We start from the raw sequence: 18408 nt of genomic DNA on the forward strand, positions 1-18408 counted from the left end.
TAGGTGAGATGGGGTAAAAAAACTGAACATGTGTGTGTGGTTTAGCCCTCCTTGGGCTAAGATCTTCCTGTCCATTAAACATTCACCACCTGCTCTCTGCCTCTTGTGCACATGGGGAGGAACATTACTGGGGCAGAATTTCTCTGCCCTGCAACTGGGAGAGTAAGCCAGTCTAATGCATAGGGAGGGGTGGGAGGCCTTGGATGCAAGGTTAACTCTCCAATCCAGCTTTACCTGTCACAAAGCTGTTAATTTTGATCCTTATCTGATACCTATGTCCATTTCTCAATTGGTTCAGGACTTATGGGGATAGAGAACACAATTGTATTCTGTTCAGAATACAATTCGGGGTGGGGGAAAGGGGTCTAAGTCTTCCTGGGACAGTCAAAGGAGGCTGAATTAGAGAGATGATACTTGAGTTGAAATGAGTAGATATTTTCTACACAGCCAGATGGGAGGTCGGGAGAGAGATAAGGGTAGGGGTGCCAGAAGCAGTGACATTGTGGGAAAGAGTAAGGCACAGAGTTATAAAAGAACAAGCTGTGTTCTGAAAACCACAAGCAGTTTGGCATCCAGTGAGAAGTACACAGTGGCCAGAATGAGGCTCAACAGAAAGGTTCTGAAATGTAGATATTATCGTATTGCTTTTCCTTCTACCTTCTAAGTTCTCAGCTGGGGCATCAACAACAACAAAAATAGATTAACAAAAGAAAAACAAATGGAAGTTTATTAATGTGTGTATCTCACATACACATGGGAGAGACTTAGGGAAAGAGTAACTCAAAGAACTCTGGCTTGTATAACACCTTCTACAAAGAACGACAAATCTATAGAGAAATGACAAGACAAAGTAAAGCAGTGTTAGGCTTCCGGGGGAGGCAAACTGCAGGAAGGTAAATATATGGGGGGAAACTAATGGAGTAATGTTTTTTCACAGATTCCTCTGGTGCTGATGAGTCTAGAGCATCTCCAGCGAAGGAGAATTTATATCCTGCCTTTAGGCAGAGAAGTAGGAGGGTAGAGAGAGATTTTCCTGCATCTTTTTTTTTCTTAATTGCCTTTAGCTCAAAAACAATTTTTATGTCAAAGAGGCATATCTGGGGTGACATAATCTGGTTTCCTTCTGTTCGTGGCCAAGTAGTTTCCATAGCTTTTTTCTTGCCAGTAAAATGTGGGTATCCAAAAACCTCTTATCATGTTGTGCTATCTCTGTGCCCTTCAGTTCCAGCTGATGTAATACTTTCAGAAATCTTGAGGCCTTGGCATGTCAATTTATAATTCACTCTATTAGACAAAAGCTGCACTCACACATCTTCATGAGACACGCCTTTCTCTGCCATGGCCTCTTTGTGTAGTTGCTATGGGACAAGACCCTTAAGACTCTTGATATCCCATTGTTTAGCAGAGAAGTTCTTCAAGACATACCCTAAGACCTGTAAAAGGCCTTTTATAATTTGCTGACCCTTATTCAGACCATGTTTTTCTAGTACCCAATATAGAATCTTTTCCTAGAAGCTATTTATTAAGTGTAACATTGTTTGCCATCTGGAGAGGCTGAGGTGAGAAAAATTTTTTCAAATGTAGTGGGTTCTAGCTTCTACATATTCAAGGGCTGGTTCTTTAGTTTATCTCTCTTTCCTTGCGTTTTATCATAGGCAGTGGGAATAAACTAGGTGGAACTTTTAATATTCTACCTTGATCTCCTTACCTAAAACAGAGGTCAGCAAAATACTGCTGGTACGCAGACTGCACATTCTTTGTAAATGAAGTTTTACGGGAACACACCCATGCCTATTTGCCTATTTTGCAGGTGTCTGCTTTTATGCAGTTGTGGCAAGGTTGAGTAGGTACAACAAAATGGGATGGCCCAGAAGCATAAAGTATTTACTAACTGGCCCTTTACAGAATGAGTGTAACAACCCTTGACCAAGATTACTGAATCACTAGGTCCACCTTTTATTTTCCATGTTAGCTCAGATGGCAATGTTGCCTCATTTCTGCCACCGCCTAACGAGGCCCCTTTCTTCCATCTTCCACTTTTCCTCACTTTCCTTTAATCCCTCATTGACAATCTCCTCAAGATCCTTAGGCCTCCACTAACACCTTACTTAAAGATCTTCCATTTTCTAGCTGCCACCTGTTCCCATAAGCAAAGTCATACATTTTAGGTTTTTGTTAAGGTAGCACCAACTTCAATGTACTAAATATATTCTAGTTGTCTATAACTGTATAACAAATACATTCCAAAACTTAGTATCTTAGAAAAAAAGAATTTTATTACTTCTTTTATTATTCTTTTATTATTTCTTCGTGGTCGTGGGGGTAGACTGAACTCTGCTAGGTGGGTCTCTCTTGGGACAGTATCATGGTTACAGTATGATGTTGGTTGGAGCTAAAGTCATTTGAAGGCTTTCTTACTCAAGCCAGAATAGCTTCATGTGGCTTCTCCAAGTGACCTAGGCTTCCTGGCAGATGGCTGGGTTCCAAGAGCAAATATCTCAACAAGAGAATAAGAAAAAAGTGCAGGTCATTTTTATGACCTACCCTCAGACATCACATATCATTATTTCCCCCATACTCTATTATTAGAGGCAGTTATGGAAAGGTCACTCAAGTTCAAGAAGAGGCTACACAGAAGTCAACACTGGATAAAAAGAGTGTCAACATCACATTGCAAGAATAACATGAGAGACATTGTGGTGACCATCTTGGGATACACTGTGCTGCACACACTGCCACTCATCTATAAGAAATGTCATATTTCTCCACTTTTACAAACCAAAGTATGTTTATCTTGGTTTGCCTTGGTGAACCTCACTGATAAGATTTGTTGGAAAGTTCAAACCCACTCATATTCTTGCCCTCCCTTAGAATTAAAGTGAAACTTTACACACACCAGAAGTTTTGGGCAAAGGAGGTGACAAAAAGGACTCTGGGCTTCTGTATAACCTGATGGATGGTTGAGAAAAAGAATATTGGAGGAGGAACAGGTTTATTTAATTTTATTTTGTGTTTGTATATGTATATGAGAGAAGAAAGAAGATTTTGAGTTTTGACATTTTAGTTTTGAGGTATTACTGAGACTTCTAAAGTGAGATGTCAAGTAAATCATTTGGTTATAAGAGTGAAGAGCTCAGAAATGTAGCCTGGGCTGGAGATATACATTTGTGAGTTGTCTATGTTGGTGGTATTTTAAAAAGTGAGAATGAATGAGATTTTCTAGATAGGGAACATTTGGGGATAAGTGGAGAGGGTCTAGATGGCCTCGAGAAATCTCAACAATTAGTGAAGACCAGGCTTGTAAAAGAGACTAATAGGACTGACTAGAGATTATGGAGGAAAAGGAGGACAGTGTGGTATCATTCACAAGAGTTTTTCTAGAAGAAACGAGTTCTCAGCAGTGGCAAAACTCCTGGGGGAAAAAAAAAAGCAAACTAAGGAACTGAAAAATACCAGTTGTGATAACAACATGGAGGTCATTAGTAATCTTAGTGATTTACTGTTTTTGCTGCAGGAGAAATGGGTTAAAAGGTGGAGTGGGAGGTGATAAAATGAAAGCATTGTGAGAAAAAAAAAAACACAAAACTTTTTTAAAGCTGAAGCAGTATTTTGGGATGGGCCTGGGAGAATTGAGAGGTTAGGTGATAGTGTAGGGATTCCAAAAATGTGCAAAGCTGAGTACTAGTAAAGGGCTTGTTTTAAATGTGAAAGACAGTGGTTCTCTGTGGTAACAGAGGGGAAGGAAGAGAGTGTCAGGGGTGCAGACTTAAGCAGATTTGTGTTTGGCTTGTAGAGATCGGCTTCCACTTTCTCTGTAAGAAAGGGGAGAGATTAATTGTATCTCCAAATATTAGTAATAAAGGTGCAGTGTAAACTACTTGTTTTACATGTGGATGGATGCCTTAGCACCCCCACCGCTTCACAGCTAGCTAAATATCCATATTCACAGCGGTGGGAACAGAAACAATAGGTGCTTAATAAATACATGGTTTATTTTGATTATGATTCTGATGATGATGGTTATAAATATCTGATGATACCCTGATGTCAAGGAGAAGTATAGGCTCTAATCAGTCCCCTATTACAAGGCTCCTGACAAGTGTGAAGACTGAGGCTCACAGTTGGTGAATGACAGCACAAAGAAAGGAAATCCACACAAAGGAAGGAAATCCCACCCGGGGTTCTACGGGTTAAGATCAACGAGAGGTGACATCACTGTTTGCTAGAGAGTCTCCGGCAAAGCCTGTCGGGGAAGAGAGGGGACTTCCGGTTTCTGTCCACTGGGTTTGAGAGTTTAGGACCCTGGGTTGGTGGGGTGAGAAAGAGCAGCGACTCCTTCCTTCCAGACAGCTGAGCCCGCTGGGGCGGCAGGGTGCCTTGTGTGTAGCCCCCGGAACAGTGAGTTCTTTCTCGGGGGGAAGGGAGCAGAGGGCTGCAGGCAGGAGTGGCATTGCACCGCCCGGGCTGCAGTGTCCGTCCCGGAGCGGGGTCCCGCTGCTGCGAGGGTCAAGGGCCCAGCCTCTCCCTCTAGCCAGGCCACTGCGCCCTCCCCTCACTCATCCCTCGCCTGCAGAGGCCTAAATGATCTTGTCAGTTGGACACGATCTGGTCTCCTGGGACTTCATCCCTCAGGGCACCCAGCCTCTGGTTCCTACCAGCTAAGGCGCAGGCAGTGCATTCAGGCCCCACCCTAGTCCTCTATTTACTCCGACAATGAACCTTGGCCTTTTCGTGGAGTGACGCCTTAAAGACAACTTTTTAATACCATTCATGGCCTTGAGTTTGCTGCCATTTGACTGAGCCAGTGTCCCCGAGGGCTCCTCTACTACCAAAATGAATAGTTTCTTAGGAAAAATGCTGGCATGGGTATCTGTTACCCAGGCTCTAGCTTCCTTTTAATTTAAGGACTTTGACAGGAATATGTAACTCAGAAAGCAAAACATCGTACTCCACGTAAACAACTTTCTTTTTTTTTCTATTCAAGTGCCCGGTTTTTCCCACTCAAACACGGGATATTTATAATTAAGACTAGTTTCACCTTTTCTTATAACAGACCCCTAATTCTTGAGGGTGCTTTGGGAATGCCAGCTCCCTTTGGTATAGGGTCTAAAGATGTTAATCTGTTTCCTAAAAATCCAGTCAATATATTCCAAAATAAAGGTCCCCTTTGAGGATCATTTGCATTTGGGGTTATGCCCAGCTCTGCTTCCTGCTCTAGTTTACTGAGGGATGACAGTGCGAAACTGTCCAGACAGGCTTGGGACTATATCCTGCTCTACCGTTTTCAGATTGTGTGGCCTTGGGAAGGTTTCTTAATGTCTTTTGAGCTCATCTATAAAATGCTGGTAATTGTTCATACACCTCAGAGAGCTATTGTGAGAATTAAATGGGCAATATGTGTAAATTATTTAGTTCACTGCCTGGCACATAATAAGCAGTAATAGGGTGAAAATCATAACTATACCATTTTTTGTTTTTCATATGTTTGCCTTTGTAAATCCTTTTAGGCTCTCGTTTCTCCCCAGTTATGCATTCTTTATATCCTGAAATGGGTGCAAAGTTCCCATGTAACTGCCTTCTAGTGATAGCTCACATTTCCCAGTCCCTTAAAGTAGCTCAGTGATTGTCTTTGGCTTCAAAAGAGAAAGTTTAGGCTGTTATGGATAGTGTGGTTATGATAGATTTAGAGGCAAGGAAGAGGTCCCTTGTTAGCCCCCTTTTTATTTTGGGGTTATTGTTTATAATTATTCTAGCTTTATTTTATTCTAATTTCTTAATTACTGGTTATATAAATCTCACTTTCTTCTGAAATTGACTTCAAAGGTTTCATCCTTCTGTCAAGAACCAAGTTATTCTTTCTAAGCTAAACAGGGTGCTTTCTCTTTAGCTGCTTCTTATACTTACATATTGATTCCTTGAAGTGTTATTGTTGGTGCTTTTTCCAAAAATCGACTTTGTTTTTTCAATTAAAAGTGTTTCTAAACTCTTAGTGGACAGTGAGTATTAGTATTTACTCTATTTTTGAGCCTGACCCTTTAATGTGAAGATGTAATTTCTTTTTTTATTATTTTCTTGGAAAAGGTAAATCAGATTAACCTTTAATTCTAAACACTGAGAAAAGATTTTCTACAAAGACTTCTAAAGACTTATGTTTCTTAGTTTCAGTATTAACAGAACATTCTATACCTGTAATTATTATGTTACAGTGGCTGGGAAGGAAGGAAGAATACATTTTAACAAATGCCTCCAAACGTGACCTGTTTCCTTCCACAGGATTTCTGATCCCTAACCTGGCTGTGATCATTGTGATGGAGCAAAAGAAAAAGCTGTTGGTCTCAGATACTCTAGAGAGGGAGAGTTTGAAAAGTTCGTTTACAGGTGAGGGATCAAGAAGATGATCTGAACACTTTGGAAATTCATTATAAGATACACTATAGAGTATGGGGCATTAGAATGAGATAAACTTTAATTTGATTCCCTGCTGCGTAACTTACAAGTTTATTAACTCTTACAGCCTCAGTCTTCTCATCTTTAAGAAAAAAAGGAATGATAATATCTGTCTCTGATATTTTTTAGAATTAACGAGATACCATATGCAAGCTACTATTCTTATAGTGGGCGTCATTATTTCTATATGTGTTCAGATTTTAAAGCATTGTCTAGTTTTTGCCTCAGATGGCATGCTGGGGCATACTCTTCAGTTTCTTCCCTACTCACATCCCCTTTTTTCTTTTACGTCTTCGAGAACAAAGTTAGTGAACTTATCTTTAAATTGATATCCTCCTTTGCAACTGCTGACAACTGTTCAAATACAGTTGACCCTCGAACAACATAATATGGGTTTGAACTGTGCAGGTCCACTTATACGTGGATTTTTTTTCAATAAATAATGTAAATGTGCTTTCTCTTCCTTATGATTTCCTTAATAACATTTTCTTTTTTCTAGCTTTATTAGAAGACTACATTATATAATACCTGTAACATATAAAATTTGTGTTAATTGACTGTTTATATATGTTTGGTAAGGCTTCTGGTCAACAGTGGCTATTAGTAGTTAAGTTTCAGGGGAATCAAAGTTATATGTGGATTTTGACTGTGTGTGGGGTGGGGTGGGGAGGGGGGTGCCTCTAATCCCCTCTAACCCCCGTATTGTTCAAGGGTCAACTGTGCTTGATTATTGTTGCTAGGTACAAAAAATTCACCTGTTTCTGACAAACACATGGAGTAAAAGAGACAAAACTAGCTTAAAAATTTTTTTATGTGAAATAATTTTTGAGTTTTTACTTCGTTATTCCCTCTCTCACTGCAATTTAGAATTTCCTTCCCCTGGGAGATTAGGGAATATGTTTAGAATATTTGTTTATTCTTGCAGGAAATGAAGGGAAGAATAATTTGGAAACTGTTCAACACTGTAACCCTAAGGCAGAGAAACTTAAAGAGAGAACTTCAAAATGGTTTAAAAGAGATGGCCCACAAAACTGTAAACGTGAGGATTCAAAAGAAATGCTACTGACCTGGTCCCAAGGGGATGAGATTTGGTGTGATATCTATGAGAACGATGGCAAGTCAGAGAATCAGGGAAATTCTACAGAAAAAGAGGAAGAAAAGCCCAGTCACTGGGGATGGGACCCAGGAGAACACGCCAATGCCTCTGTCCAGCAGAATTCATCCTTCAGAGACAAGCCCTACAAATGTTCTGAATGTTGGAAAAGCTTCAATAATAGTTCTCATTTGCGTGTTCACCAGAGGACCCACTCAGGAGAAAAACCTTATAAATGCTCTGAGTGTGGGAAATGCTTTAGTAACAGCTCTCACTTGATTCAGCATCTGAGAACACACACAGGAGAGAAGCCGTACCAGTGTGGCGAATGTGGGAAAAGCTTCAGTAATACCTCCCATCTTATTATCCATGAGAGGACTCACACGGGAGAGAAACCCTATAAATGTCCTGAGTGTGGTAAGAGTTTCAGCAGCAGCTCTCACCTTATTCAGCATCACAGATCACACACAGGTGAAAAGCCATATGAATGTCCTGTCTGTGCGAAATGCTTCAGCCACAGTTACGTTTTAATAGAACATCAGAGGACTCATACTGGAGAAAAACCTTATAAATGCCCTGATTGTGGAAAGGGCTTTGGTCAGAGTTCCAGCCTAATTCGCCACCAGCGGACACACACAGGCGAGAAGCCATACAAATGTCTTGAATGCGGCAAAAGCTTTGGTTGTAATTCGACGCTAATAAAGCATCAGAGAATTCATACAGGAGAAAAACCCTATCGGTGTACAGAATGTGGGAAGAATTTCAGTCGAAGTTCAAACCTCATTACACATCGGAAAACACACACAGGAGAAAAACTCTATGAAAGTTCTGGATATGGAGAAAGTGTGCATCAGAACTGCAATATAATAGAAGAATGCAGAATCCAGCCAGGAGAGAAACCATATAAATGTTGTGAATGTGGAAAGAGTTTTGGCCTCAGCTCTCATCTCATTAGACATCAGAGGACACATACCGGAGAAAAACCTTACAGATGTTCTGAGTGCTGGAAAACGTTTAGTCAGAGTTCCACCCTGGTGATTCACCAAAGGACGCACACAGGAGAGAAACCTTATAAGTGTTCTGACTGTGGTGAGTGCTTCAGTCAAAGCTTTAACCTCATCAGGCACCGGAGGACCCACATAGGAGAAAAACCTTACAAATGTACCGACTGTGAGAAATGCTTCAGCAGAAGTGCCTACCTCAGTCAGCATCGGAAAATTCACATAGAAAGGTCTTTTGAGTCTCCTGAAGTTGAAGATTTTCCTCGTGAATGGACTTGGAAAAACTGTTCAGGGGATATGGCCCTTATCTCTTCATTTTCAGTTCCAAATTCATCATCCTCTTAAGTCCCCAAGCCTGTTTCTTTTTTTCTCTTCTTATTGGCCCATTACAGTTAAGGTGTTCTGTGATCATTGTGCTACGATGTTTCTGTGGTTTGTCTGTCAAAACATTTAGAAAAAGTCAACCTCTCAGTTTAGAGCATAGGAAGACCTAGATCGTTGAATCTGCCCAGTGAGAGATACTGCCAAGGATAGAGAAAAGTTATTTTTGATTTAAAGTAATATAAGATGAGCTTCAAAGGAAAACATAAAGAGTAATCGTGGGAGTAAATAAAAGGACACCGCAGAGCTTGACTCTGAGATTGACATTGAATTGTCTTATTTTCTCTGGCCTAATGGGGTAGCAATAAATCATTACTGGCCTCAGGGATTTTCCCAGAAAAAAAGATTCTTTTTGAACAAATCACGTGATTTCCTGGCCTTTTTGCTGGGTCTTAATAAAGAAAAGATTCATTTTTTAAATTCATTTTTAATTGCTGAACATTAACTTTTGTATCTAGAAATGCACTGTCCAATACGATAGCCACTAGCCACATGTGACTATTAAAATTTATATTAATGAAGAGTAAATGAAATTTAAAATCCAGTTTTTTAGTCACACTAGCCACTTGCGATGTGCTCAGTATCTGCCACATGTGACTGGTGGCTGCTGTACTGGATATCATAAAAAGTATTTTAAGATCATCTTTCTTGACAGACTCACAGATATTTCCTATTTGACTCATAATATTTCCTATAAATGCAGTCTGGGATTTCTGCTCTCCAAGAGGGATTGCAGTATAGGATAGAAATGTGTTAAAAGGCACTAAATCTAGGGACTGGCTGTTCTAATGATTGTATATTTTAATGTATGTTCAACCATCTCGATTATCTAGCGATATGGTCTCATTTTTTGGCCAAAGCCAGATTAGGAGATGGGATACTTGAATTCTGTTTTAAAAATTTTGACAAATAGTTTTTATCCTTCAGTTTTCCTATTCCATTATCCCTGGTCATATTAAAAACTGTTTTTTTAAAAAATAATTAACCCACTGAATCTGAGCCAGTGTCCAGGGACAGTCTGCCATTGGAGACCGAGATTCCTTAGATGCGGTCTTAACAGTTTTCTTTTGCCTCTTGACTTATGTGGTATCAGATCAGATAACTGAGACCCCAACCTCTCTGCTCATCTGTCCAATGGTAATGATGCTTTACAAAGTATTAAGATTTTAATTTCCTATTCCCCTAACCCTCATTTTTTCCTTCTAGATGTGTAGGAAGGTCAAGGCTCCTCAGTTGCCCAAGATTTCATCTCATTTTTGGATTTGGAATATATTTTATAAAGAATATATAGAGACACAGATTAAGAATGTGGAGCCAGCGAGGGCCAATGATAACTACTGCAAAGGGCTATAGCTCAAGGGTTTCGGAATTGCATGAGGATTATTTCTTCTTTCACGACTGTGGTGCACCTGATACTGGTGAGGCAATTGCACCTTTTGGTACAGGATTGAAAAATGAAGACGCAAAAGCTAGTGAAAGTATTTAAGAAATATTTGGGGTGATTTTCTGCTTTCAAAAAGGGGGAGAACATTGTTGGGCATTATTGGCTTTTATGTGACCCTCCCCCCTGCCCCCCGCCTAAGCATCTTTTTCCCTTTGTATGTTATATAGAATTGCTCAAATCATCTTAAACTATAATATCTGAGGCCAAGTTTTTACGTTTTTTTTGTTTTTTGTTTTTTGTTTTTTTACCAGATAAGAGTTTGATTGTTTGATAATTAAATTTGGGCATTTGCTATTGAGGCTGAAATTCAGTTGCAAGGTAGTAGCTGTTGCGGAGATAGAAAAATCATCGATCACATGATGGGTGGCAAGTAATTGCTCTGAACCTCATCTGTAAAGTGGAGATAACACCCATTTTGCAGGAGTACTGTAAAGATTAAGTAATTAATTGTTTGCAATGCATCTAACACAGTGCTTAAAATATATTGGATTCAGCTTATTGAATTTTTTGTTGTTCATGAAAGAAAAGATTCAGTTTAAGTCAGGTAAGAACAGAATAGCAAGTTCAATTTAAGTTAATCTGCGTCTGAAGAAATTAACAGGCACAATTGATGTCCTGTCATCACCTATACTATGTTTTATGACTTCCCACAATTATGTAAAACCTAATTCACAAACCTTGATGTCTATAGGACTATAGATGTTGACATTTTAAATGGGTGACAATAGGCTTCGTTAGTTTTGGCAAGAATCTTGTCTCTTTGAATTAAGAATTAGGAAAACAGAAGAAAGATTTGTCACTTACGGTGGAGAACATAACAGTCGAATTTAATCATATTTGATGCCTTTGCCTCAGTTTCATTATTCAGCAAGAAGGTTCTTCATTTAGTTCCTCAAGAAGTAAATACTTGGTATTGTCTATTTTTCTTGCCAGCACAAAGGATACAGCACCTGAAATAAAAAATTCTTATTTGCAAGTGATTTGTTTGTTTCTTCTTAATTAAAGAGAAGATTCCTGTATTCTTTTTTCATACTCAAAGAAGGGGCTTATATTTTTTTCCCGACAGTGGAATGAGGAAATCCACGTTAACATATGTAGTCATAAATGTATTAGGGAACCCACTCCCAAACTGCTGTATAGCCTACCATAAGTTTTTATTATAGTAACTGGAGTAAAGGTTTACTCCCATCATTCCAGGTCATCCAGGTTGGATCTACCAAATGGGCCTTCTTCTTAGTGCTGTAGAGTTTCCTCATTGATGGTGAGAGGTAGTGGAGCCTGGCGCTGTGACTATTGCTCCTTAGACATTAATCAAAGATATTCATCACCAGTCTCTCACTTTCTGAAATCATGATAATGACATAACTGTCATTGCTTCTTTATTCTGTATTTGAGTTTACGCAATTCCTTTCAAGCAGTATAGCATTCATTCAACAAAATTCACCTGATTCCTAACGTGTTTAACAGAGGTCAAATGACAGTGGGAGGGGCAAATTAAGTTAGAGTAGTAGTAGGGAAAGGCCGCTTTTCAGATGACTATTTTTGCCAACTCTCAAACTATACTTATTACGCTGAACTCTCCTTCAAATGTAGTAATTTGGTAATGCAAGGAGCTAGAGATAACTATAGATTAAAGTGGGTTAGGTTTGTACTGTGTAATACAAGTATGAAGTTCGACACATTGCTTTGCACACAGTGGTACCCGATACTGAATGGGTGTCACGTGCTTATGTTTTATGCTAATGTCCAAGAGTACGTGCCCTTCCAGGACATGCGTTCCTACTAGACTGTCAACTCCTTGAGTATAGAGAATGGATTCCATTTTTGTAATCCCAAAGCGTGACACAAAGCCTCAAATGGGAAGTATTTTTTGGTCTTGGTTGAGGGGTATTCGCCAATGGATAAAGTCTACTGGATTAGGCTGTATAGTCACAGCATCCCCCTAGGTCCCTTTAACACCATTACTTGTCCAGTCCACAGAGGCTGGGCTGGCTTGGAAGTGAAAATGACTGCCCTAGGAGGCTGGGTCTATCCTCACAGTAACCCTACTGGACCCTTAAAACATCTCAATTGTTCAGAATCCTATGAAGGTAAGACCCTGGGGTTTTTTGTTTTTTGTTTTTTATTCAGACTGTTTAAGACATTCAAAACCTGTTTCAAATTTATGTTTCCATCACTTACTAGCTTTGTACTCTGTACTTACCTTGTAAGATTTGGTAAGCAGTGAATGAGGTGAGGTACCTGGCACGTCGTAGGTGTTAAGGAAATACTGTTTTCCTTCCCTGTCCACTCTCATTTACTCATAAGGTTACCAAGAAAAGGCTCTAGACACAGAAATGTTTAATCATTTCTTGAAATGATTATTTCTAGGTTTCTAAAATAAAAAAAAACAAAACATCTAGCTCATAGGTTTGTCGTAAGGATCACTGAGATAATGTGCTTAGCAATGCTGGTACCTAGTAATCACTCAATGTTAGTTCTTATTACCTTACTAAAGTGGCTGTAGACCATCATGGGTCTTTGGATCATCTATGAGGTAGCCTCAGAGACCCAGGTATCCTGAGGGACCACTGAAATGGTGCAATCCTTTTGTTATTGTTTATCCCATGAACCTGAAGGGGCGTGACTAGGAATGTGAGGCTAATAACACAGCACATCATTATTATAATATGGCAGATATTTGGGCAGCTGCTGCCTTTTCTGTTGGAAAATTATCCTGTTCACTCCCTGATCTCTTTCACGTTTGTTCTTTGACCTCTCTCTGGCCTTAACCTCTTCTGCCTTGTCCATATCCTAACCCAAACTTTGTCTTTTTTCTACCCTTTATTTTCTACCCTCTTCCTCCCTCCTAGTGAAGTAGGAATGAAGTCAAGAATATGGATGATGCAAATGCTTGGTTATAAAAGATACAGATGACAACAGGATGCCTGGCAATCACGACATCATGGGTATATAGCCGCTTACAAGTAGAGGTAGCTTGTGGGTACTAAGACAGACAGGTTTCTGGTTTAATATTGCTTGACTGGTGAAATCAGTCAATACCCCAGGATTTGACACAAGGAGGGATGAAGTGGAAGCCATACTAAGTCAAATGGCCAGATTAAAGAAAATACTAGTTGATTAGACTGACAAACACAGGTGAAAGATTTTTCCCCTTAGAATAGCTTACTTTCTAATCACTAAAGTAACATTTGCTAAAATATACAAAGATATATAAAGTAGAAAATATGTAAAAGTATAAAGATCAAAATAAAAATGATCTATAATCATTTTCTCCCAAGATGACTCACCATTAAAGTTCTAGATACTTTCTCAATAACTTCTTTTCTAATCTATTGCATCTCTCTATATTATATATATATATTATTGTCTTTTTTCCTAATCTTACATCATTTGTCATTTTCCTTGTTTAAATTATTATGAGGTTTTTAATGGCTTTATAATATTGCATTGACTGATGTACCATAAAGATTTAATTATTCTCATGTTGAATAATTAAATTCATATTGTTTCTAGTTATTCATTGTTAAAAATAACACTACTGTGAACAGGTCAATTTGGGTTGTTGTTTTGTTTTGGTATCGTGGCTGTAATTGTTTGGTTTTGCTTTTTTGCTCTGTGTTGGTATACAAATCTTAATGTATACCTCATCTCTAATTATTTCCATAGAGTGAATTCCTAGAAATGAGATTATTGAGTCAAAGTTCATAAAAATTTGAAATGCATATTATCTAATCACTTTCCAGAAATATTTATCAATTTAAATTACCCTAATAAACTAAAACACACACACACACAGTGGGAAAGGGGAAAAGAAATGTAAGGTGTCGTCATTGCCGCTGAGAGAGGTTATACCTGGTTACTCCTACTGATTCTTCAAATCTCAGCTTCTAAGTAACTTCCAAGGTAGGCCTTCCTTGACCCTGATTAGTTTATATCTTACCCTCCAAAGCAACATATATTTGTTCTTTTTTGGACCTATGTGACATCTTTAATTACCTATTTGGTTCTGTCTTCTCCATTAAACTCTAAACTCCTGAATGACAAAGACTGTGTCTGCTCTGTTTACTGCTTTACTGCTAACACCAGCACAGTGTGTGACACGTGGCACACACCTGACACACATTTATCACACTGAATTGCACTGACATATATTCTAATTGTGGCTTTATGAGCAGTAGCCAAAGAGAAAAAGAAAATGAAAACAAAATTCCAAATTAATGTAATTGGCTCCATCACTTGCAATCGGGAAATGGCAAAAGATTGTGTAAGTACTGAGGGGCTGTAGAACAACTAAGTGACTGCCATGAAAAGTCTTTTTTGGACAAAGTGAGCAAGAAAGTTTTGAGGGTGGTGATCTAACATGTTTCTAATGTGTTACAAATAAAAATTATTAGTGAAAAAGGAGTTGCTCAGTTTGGTACCCAAAAGAGGGCAGAGGGGGTATAAAATGAAGAAAGAAAAGGTCATACTCAATACATTGAAAAATGCTTGCCACATACCAAGTGTAGAGTATACAATCTGTGAATAAGACATGGTCCTTGCCTTAAGGAGTTGACTCTCTTGAAAAGTTGACTCTCTTGTGAGTTGATAATTATAATGCAAGTTGGTGACTGCTTTGACAAAGTGGTGGAATTAAGAAAACCTGAAGAGAAAGGGATAATCTGGGTCTTAAAGAATTGGATAGTTGAAGGGAGGGCAAAGCTTTTTCTTGCACTGAGAATGGCACTTGGTAAGGCCCATGTCTAGGCCTGGCCTGCCAATTAGATTACCAGAGACAATGGAGGTGTTTAAGTAACAGAATGAAAAGTTCAAATGTGCATTTTGTTTGTTTTAAAGTGACTAGATCTTTGGGGAGAAAAAAACCACATTCTAGTTAAACATGCCTAGATTCCTGAGCCAGATTCCCTAGGCTTAGATTCAAGCTGTGCTAATTAGTGGCTGTGAGCACTTCTCTGTACATTAGCTTCCTTAGCTGTAAAGACTGGGCTAAAAATAGCAACAGTTTCATCCTGGAGTTATGGGGGGGGGGGTGAGGGAAGCTAATATAAAAAGAAAAGCATTTAGAATGCTGTCTGTACCATGTGTTAGCTGTTATCATGATTAGGAAGTATTTCTCCTGGTCATACTCTATAGCAGGGGTCCCTGACTCTTGGGCTGAAGACCTCCACTAGTCTGCCACCTGTTTAGAACCAGGCTGCACAGCAGAAGGTGAGTGGCTGGCAAGCAAGCGAAGCTCATCTGGATTTGCAGCCGCTCCCCAGCGCTAGCATCACCACCTCAGCTCCACCTCAAATCAGTAGGCATCAGATTCTCATAGGAGCACTGTCTCTGGTGCCAAGCTGGGGACCGCTGCTCTACAGTTTATTACTTTTTATAGGTAAGCGACTGTTTTTGTGTTCCATTTCATTGCCTTTGCCTCAGGACCAATTTTTGTTTTTGAATAAGTGGAGCCATGCCAAGATTCAAACATCCTTAAGAGATGGTTATGTAGCATTTAAGTTCAGTTCAGAACGTACAGGAATTCAGAGTTTGTCCTATGCAAGGTAGCACAAATGCTCTTTTTGCCCCAAATTCGGAAGTGGATCTGACTGTAGACATGAAGAAAGTCATTTTCAAAGATTAACCAATTGCCTACTTAATAAGAAAAAAATCTTATAATAATCTCAAGTACAAGGTAATCAAGAAATAATCATCCTGGTGATATGGAAGAGTCAGTGGCTTAGGCCTTCTATAATTTTAGCAATATGGAAACTCACAGATAACAAGCAGTTTATTGAAGAGTTATCTTCAGGAAAATTACTTTCCACACACAAAATTTTCTTGAGCCCTTTTAAATTTGACCTATATTTCAAACAACTAAATTCATTGATACCAGTGAGAAATGTTGTTGGGGAAAGAACCAAATTTTGGTTTCATGATGGAGACAAACTAAAGCGATTATTGATAATTAAGAAGATTGGAGAACACAGGATTTGGAGACCAGGAATTTAACTTTGGATTTCATCACTTCTAAGCTGTGATTTGGCACAGCCACTTAATTACTTTAAGTTTCAGTTTTGTTATTTTTAAAAACAAGGTCATACAATGTCCATGAAAGTGTTCGGACACATAATTATTTTATTAGCAGATAAAATGTAATATTTGGGGTGAAAAATGATAACAGTTGCCATACTTCCTTAAACTCAGCAAAGTGTCTAGTATGGGATTGCAAGGAAGTTTAGATTTCATGAAGACATGCCATCTCCTCCCCAGAGGGTGACTGGCTTTTGACATGTCCAAGGACACAAAGCTGGTTAGTGGCAGCCAGAATTTAGGTCTCCAGATTCTAGTCACCTGGTCTTCCTACTACATTGTTGTCATCATTCATTCATTACATACATTTGTATGGAAGATAATTAAGTGCAAGGCATTGAGATAGGAGCTATAGGTGATTGTGATTTATCAGACAGAGATCTTTCTCTCAAGAAACACAGGGACCAGTGGGATGATAAGACTCAACCGTAAGTGTATAGTCAGAGACTGGGACAAAAATGTATGAATAAACTATTACGTGATTTCGTGAGTATCAAAGGAGACTTGGTGGAAGGAGTGACAATTCAACTGTGCTCCAAATAGCAGAAAAGATTTGTACATAAGCCATAGTGTTTACAGTAGGCAGTCCAGGTATAAGCAATAGAGTGAATAAAGGTACTGGTCTTAGGTCTCAGTGCATACTAGGGAGGTTTCGATATTTTATAATAAAAGCCATCTACCACTCAGACTCTTGTTTTGCTCTTTAGAATTGTCTTGGACACAATTCATGTTTAAATTCCCCAAGGTCACCTCCTCTCCTCCAGGTGGCCTGGAAGATAAGCCAAGATCAGGAGGCAGGCTGGATAGCTTTGACACATCCTACTCACAACAACAACAAAAAAGCCAGACTCTCCGGGTTGCCTGCACTTTTCTCTTAAAGGTGTACTTTCGCTTTAATAAAACTTGTGCTTTCTTGCTTGCTGTTTGTTGATTCTTGAATTCTTTCTCTTGGCTTAAGGCAAGAACCTGGTCACCTGAGCTCCAGGTTCAGGGTACCTCTTTGGACTCCCACCCTGTCAAGCTTTCCAGCATCTTCTTCCACTTATAAGGACCCTCATGATTACACTGGGCCACTCAGATACTCCAAACATGATAGACATTTAAACTTTAAATACCAAAAATTTATGAGGACTTATTGAGTGTGTGGGGTCTGGGCAAAGCTACTCTTCGCTGATCTCACTACCTAGCTCTCCAAAGATCTTGAGACACTTCGGCTGTGATCAGGCTGCCCTTGGTTGGCAGCGGCAGTAGCATTAAATCACGTAGCCGCATCAGGAAGAGAAGGGACATCTGTTCCTGTCTTAGTGAGGTCACTCCTCTTAGACAGTGGTACATACCCTGTACAGGTCCCTGGAAGAATAACTTTAGGCGCAGCCTATTTTGCCTGCCAACACCGGTGCAAATATCTGCTAGCTATGTGCCCCAGCAATTAGGGACCTAACCTGGCAGCTGATACTCAGCTTTTAGTTGGAAGGACTGACTCTGTGGAGAACTAACTTGTAGAAAAGTTATACCTCACTAAATTTACAAGCTATTTCTTTCATCTCCCCTTTGCCTGGAACAATAGTGTAATCTATCATTGGTTTGTAGTGTTATTTATCAGCTTATTAAGAAACATCTTATATGCTACTGGCTTGTGAAATATTGCTATGATAAATTATAATTCCCACAGTGAACCTGTGTTACGTATCTGGAAAAAAACAATCTCAATCTCTGAGCATAATTTACCCTGAACAAAACACCCTCATACAATCCTCACATTTTTGACCGTGAGAGACTAGGGCCTAGGCTCATCAGTGTCTTTAGCCTGAGCACAGAAACAAAGTGCACAGCTGCCTGACAACTTTGGGTTACGTAAGGGAACACCTGGCATTTCCTCCTCCTGGCTTCTGGCAAATGCCTGCCTACTCGTTCTTCCAGCTTCCGCTCAAAAGTCACGTCCTCCACACACCAGTAGCATTTTCTAC

The 18408-nt window shown here is 39.4% G+C and overlaps 1 protein-coding gene and 1 long non-coding RNA gene across 3 annotated transcripts in view; one reads left to right on the plus strand and one right to left on the minus strand.

The window, feature by feature from the left end:
* LOC111740187 overlaps positions 1-18408 on the minus strand; it is a 123691-nt gene that overhangs the window by 104958 nt on the left and 325 nt on the right. The window contains exons 2-3 of the long non-coding RNA XR_002780484.1: positions 11171-11316; positions 8740-8979 (exon numbers count right to left, since the gene is read on the minus strand). This is a non-coding gene — a long non-coding RNA (uncharacterized LOC111740187). The remainder of the gene's footprint in view (positions 1-8739; positions 8980-11170; positions 11317-18408) is intronic.
* On the plus strand, positions 4231-11342 carry ZNF572 (zinc finger protein 572). 2 transcript variants are annotated; one of them, XM_011360806.2, is made up of 3 exons: positions 4232-4398; positions 6274-6378; positions 7373-11342. In XM_011360806.2, the coding sequence occupies exons 2-3, from the start codon at positions 6309-6311 to the stop codon at positions 8884-8886; spliced, it is 1584 nt and encodes a 527-aa protein (XP_011359108.1). In that variant the 5' UTR covers positions 4232-4398; positions 6274-6308; the 3' UTR covers positions 8887-11342. The 2 variants fall into 2 exon arrangements, with proteins under 2 accessions (XP_011359109.1, XP_011359108.1); XM_011360807.2 differs by lacking the exon at positions 6274-6378 and having other exon boundaries at positions 4231-4398.

This window comes from Pteropus vampyrus, unplaced genomic scaffold (assembly GCF_000151845.1).
Source record: "Pteropus vampyrus isolate Shadow unplaced genomic scaffold, Pvam_2.0 Scaffold59, whole genome shotgun sequence".
NCBI classification, from domain to species: Eukaryota; Metazoa; Chordata; class Mammalia; order Chiroptera; family Pteropodidae; genus Pteropus; species Pteropus vampyrus.

Excerpts from the sequence above, each read along its gene's own strand:
- ZNF572 (XM_011360806.2), top strand. The coding sequence starts at position 6,309 with ATGGAGCAAAAGAAAAAGCTGTTGGTCTCAGATACTCTAGAGAGGGAG. Across the intron at positions 6,379-7,372 it reads TTTGAAAAGTTCGTTTACAG|GAAATGAAGGGAAGAATAAT; the intron begins GTGAGGGATCAA and ends TTATTCTTGCAG.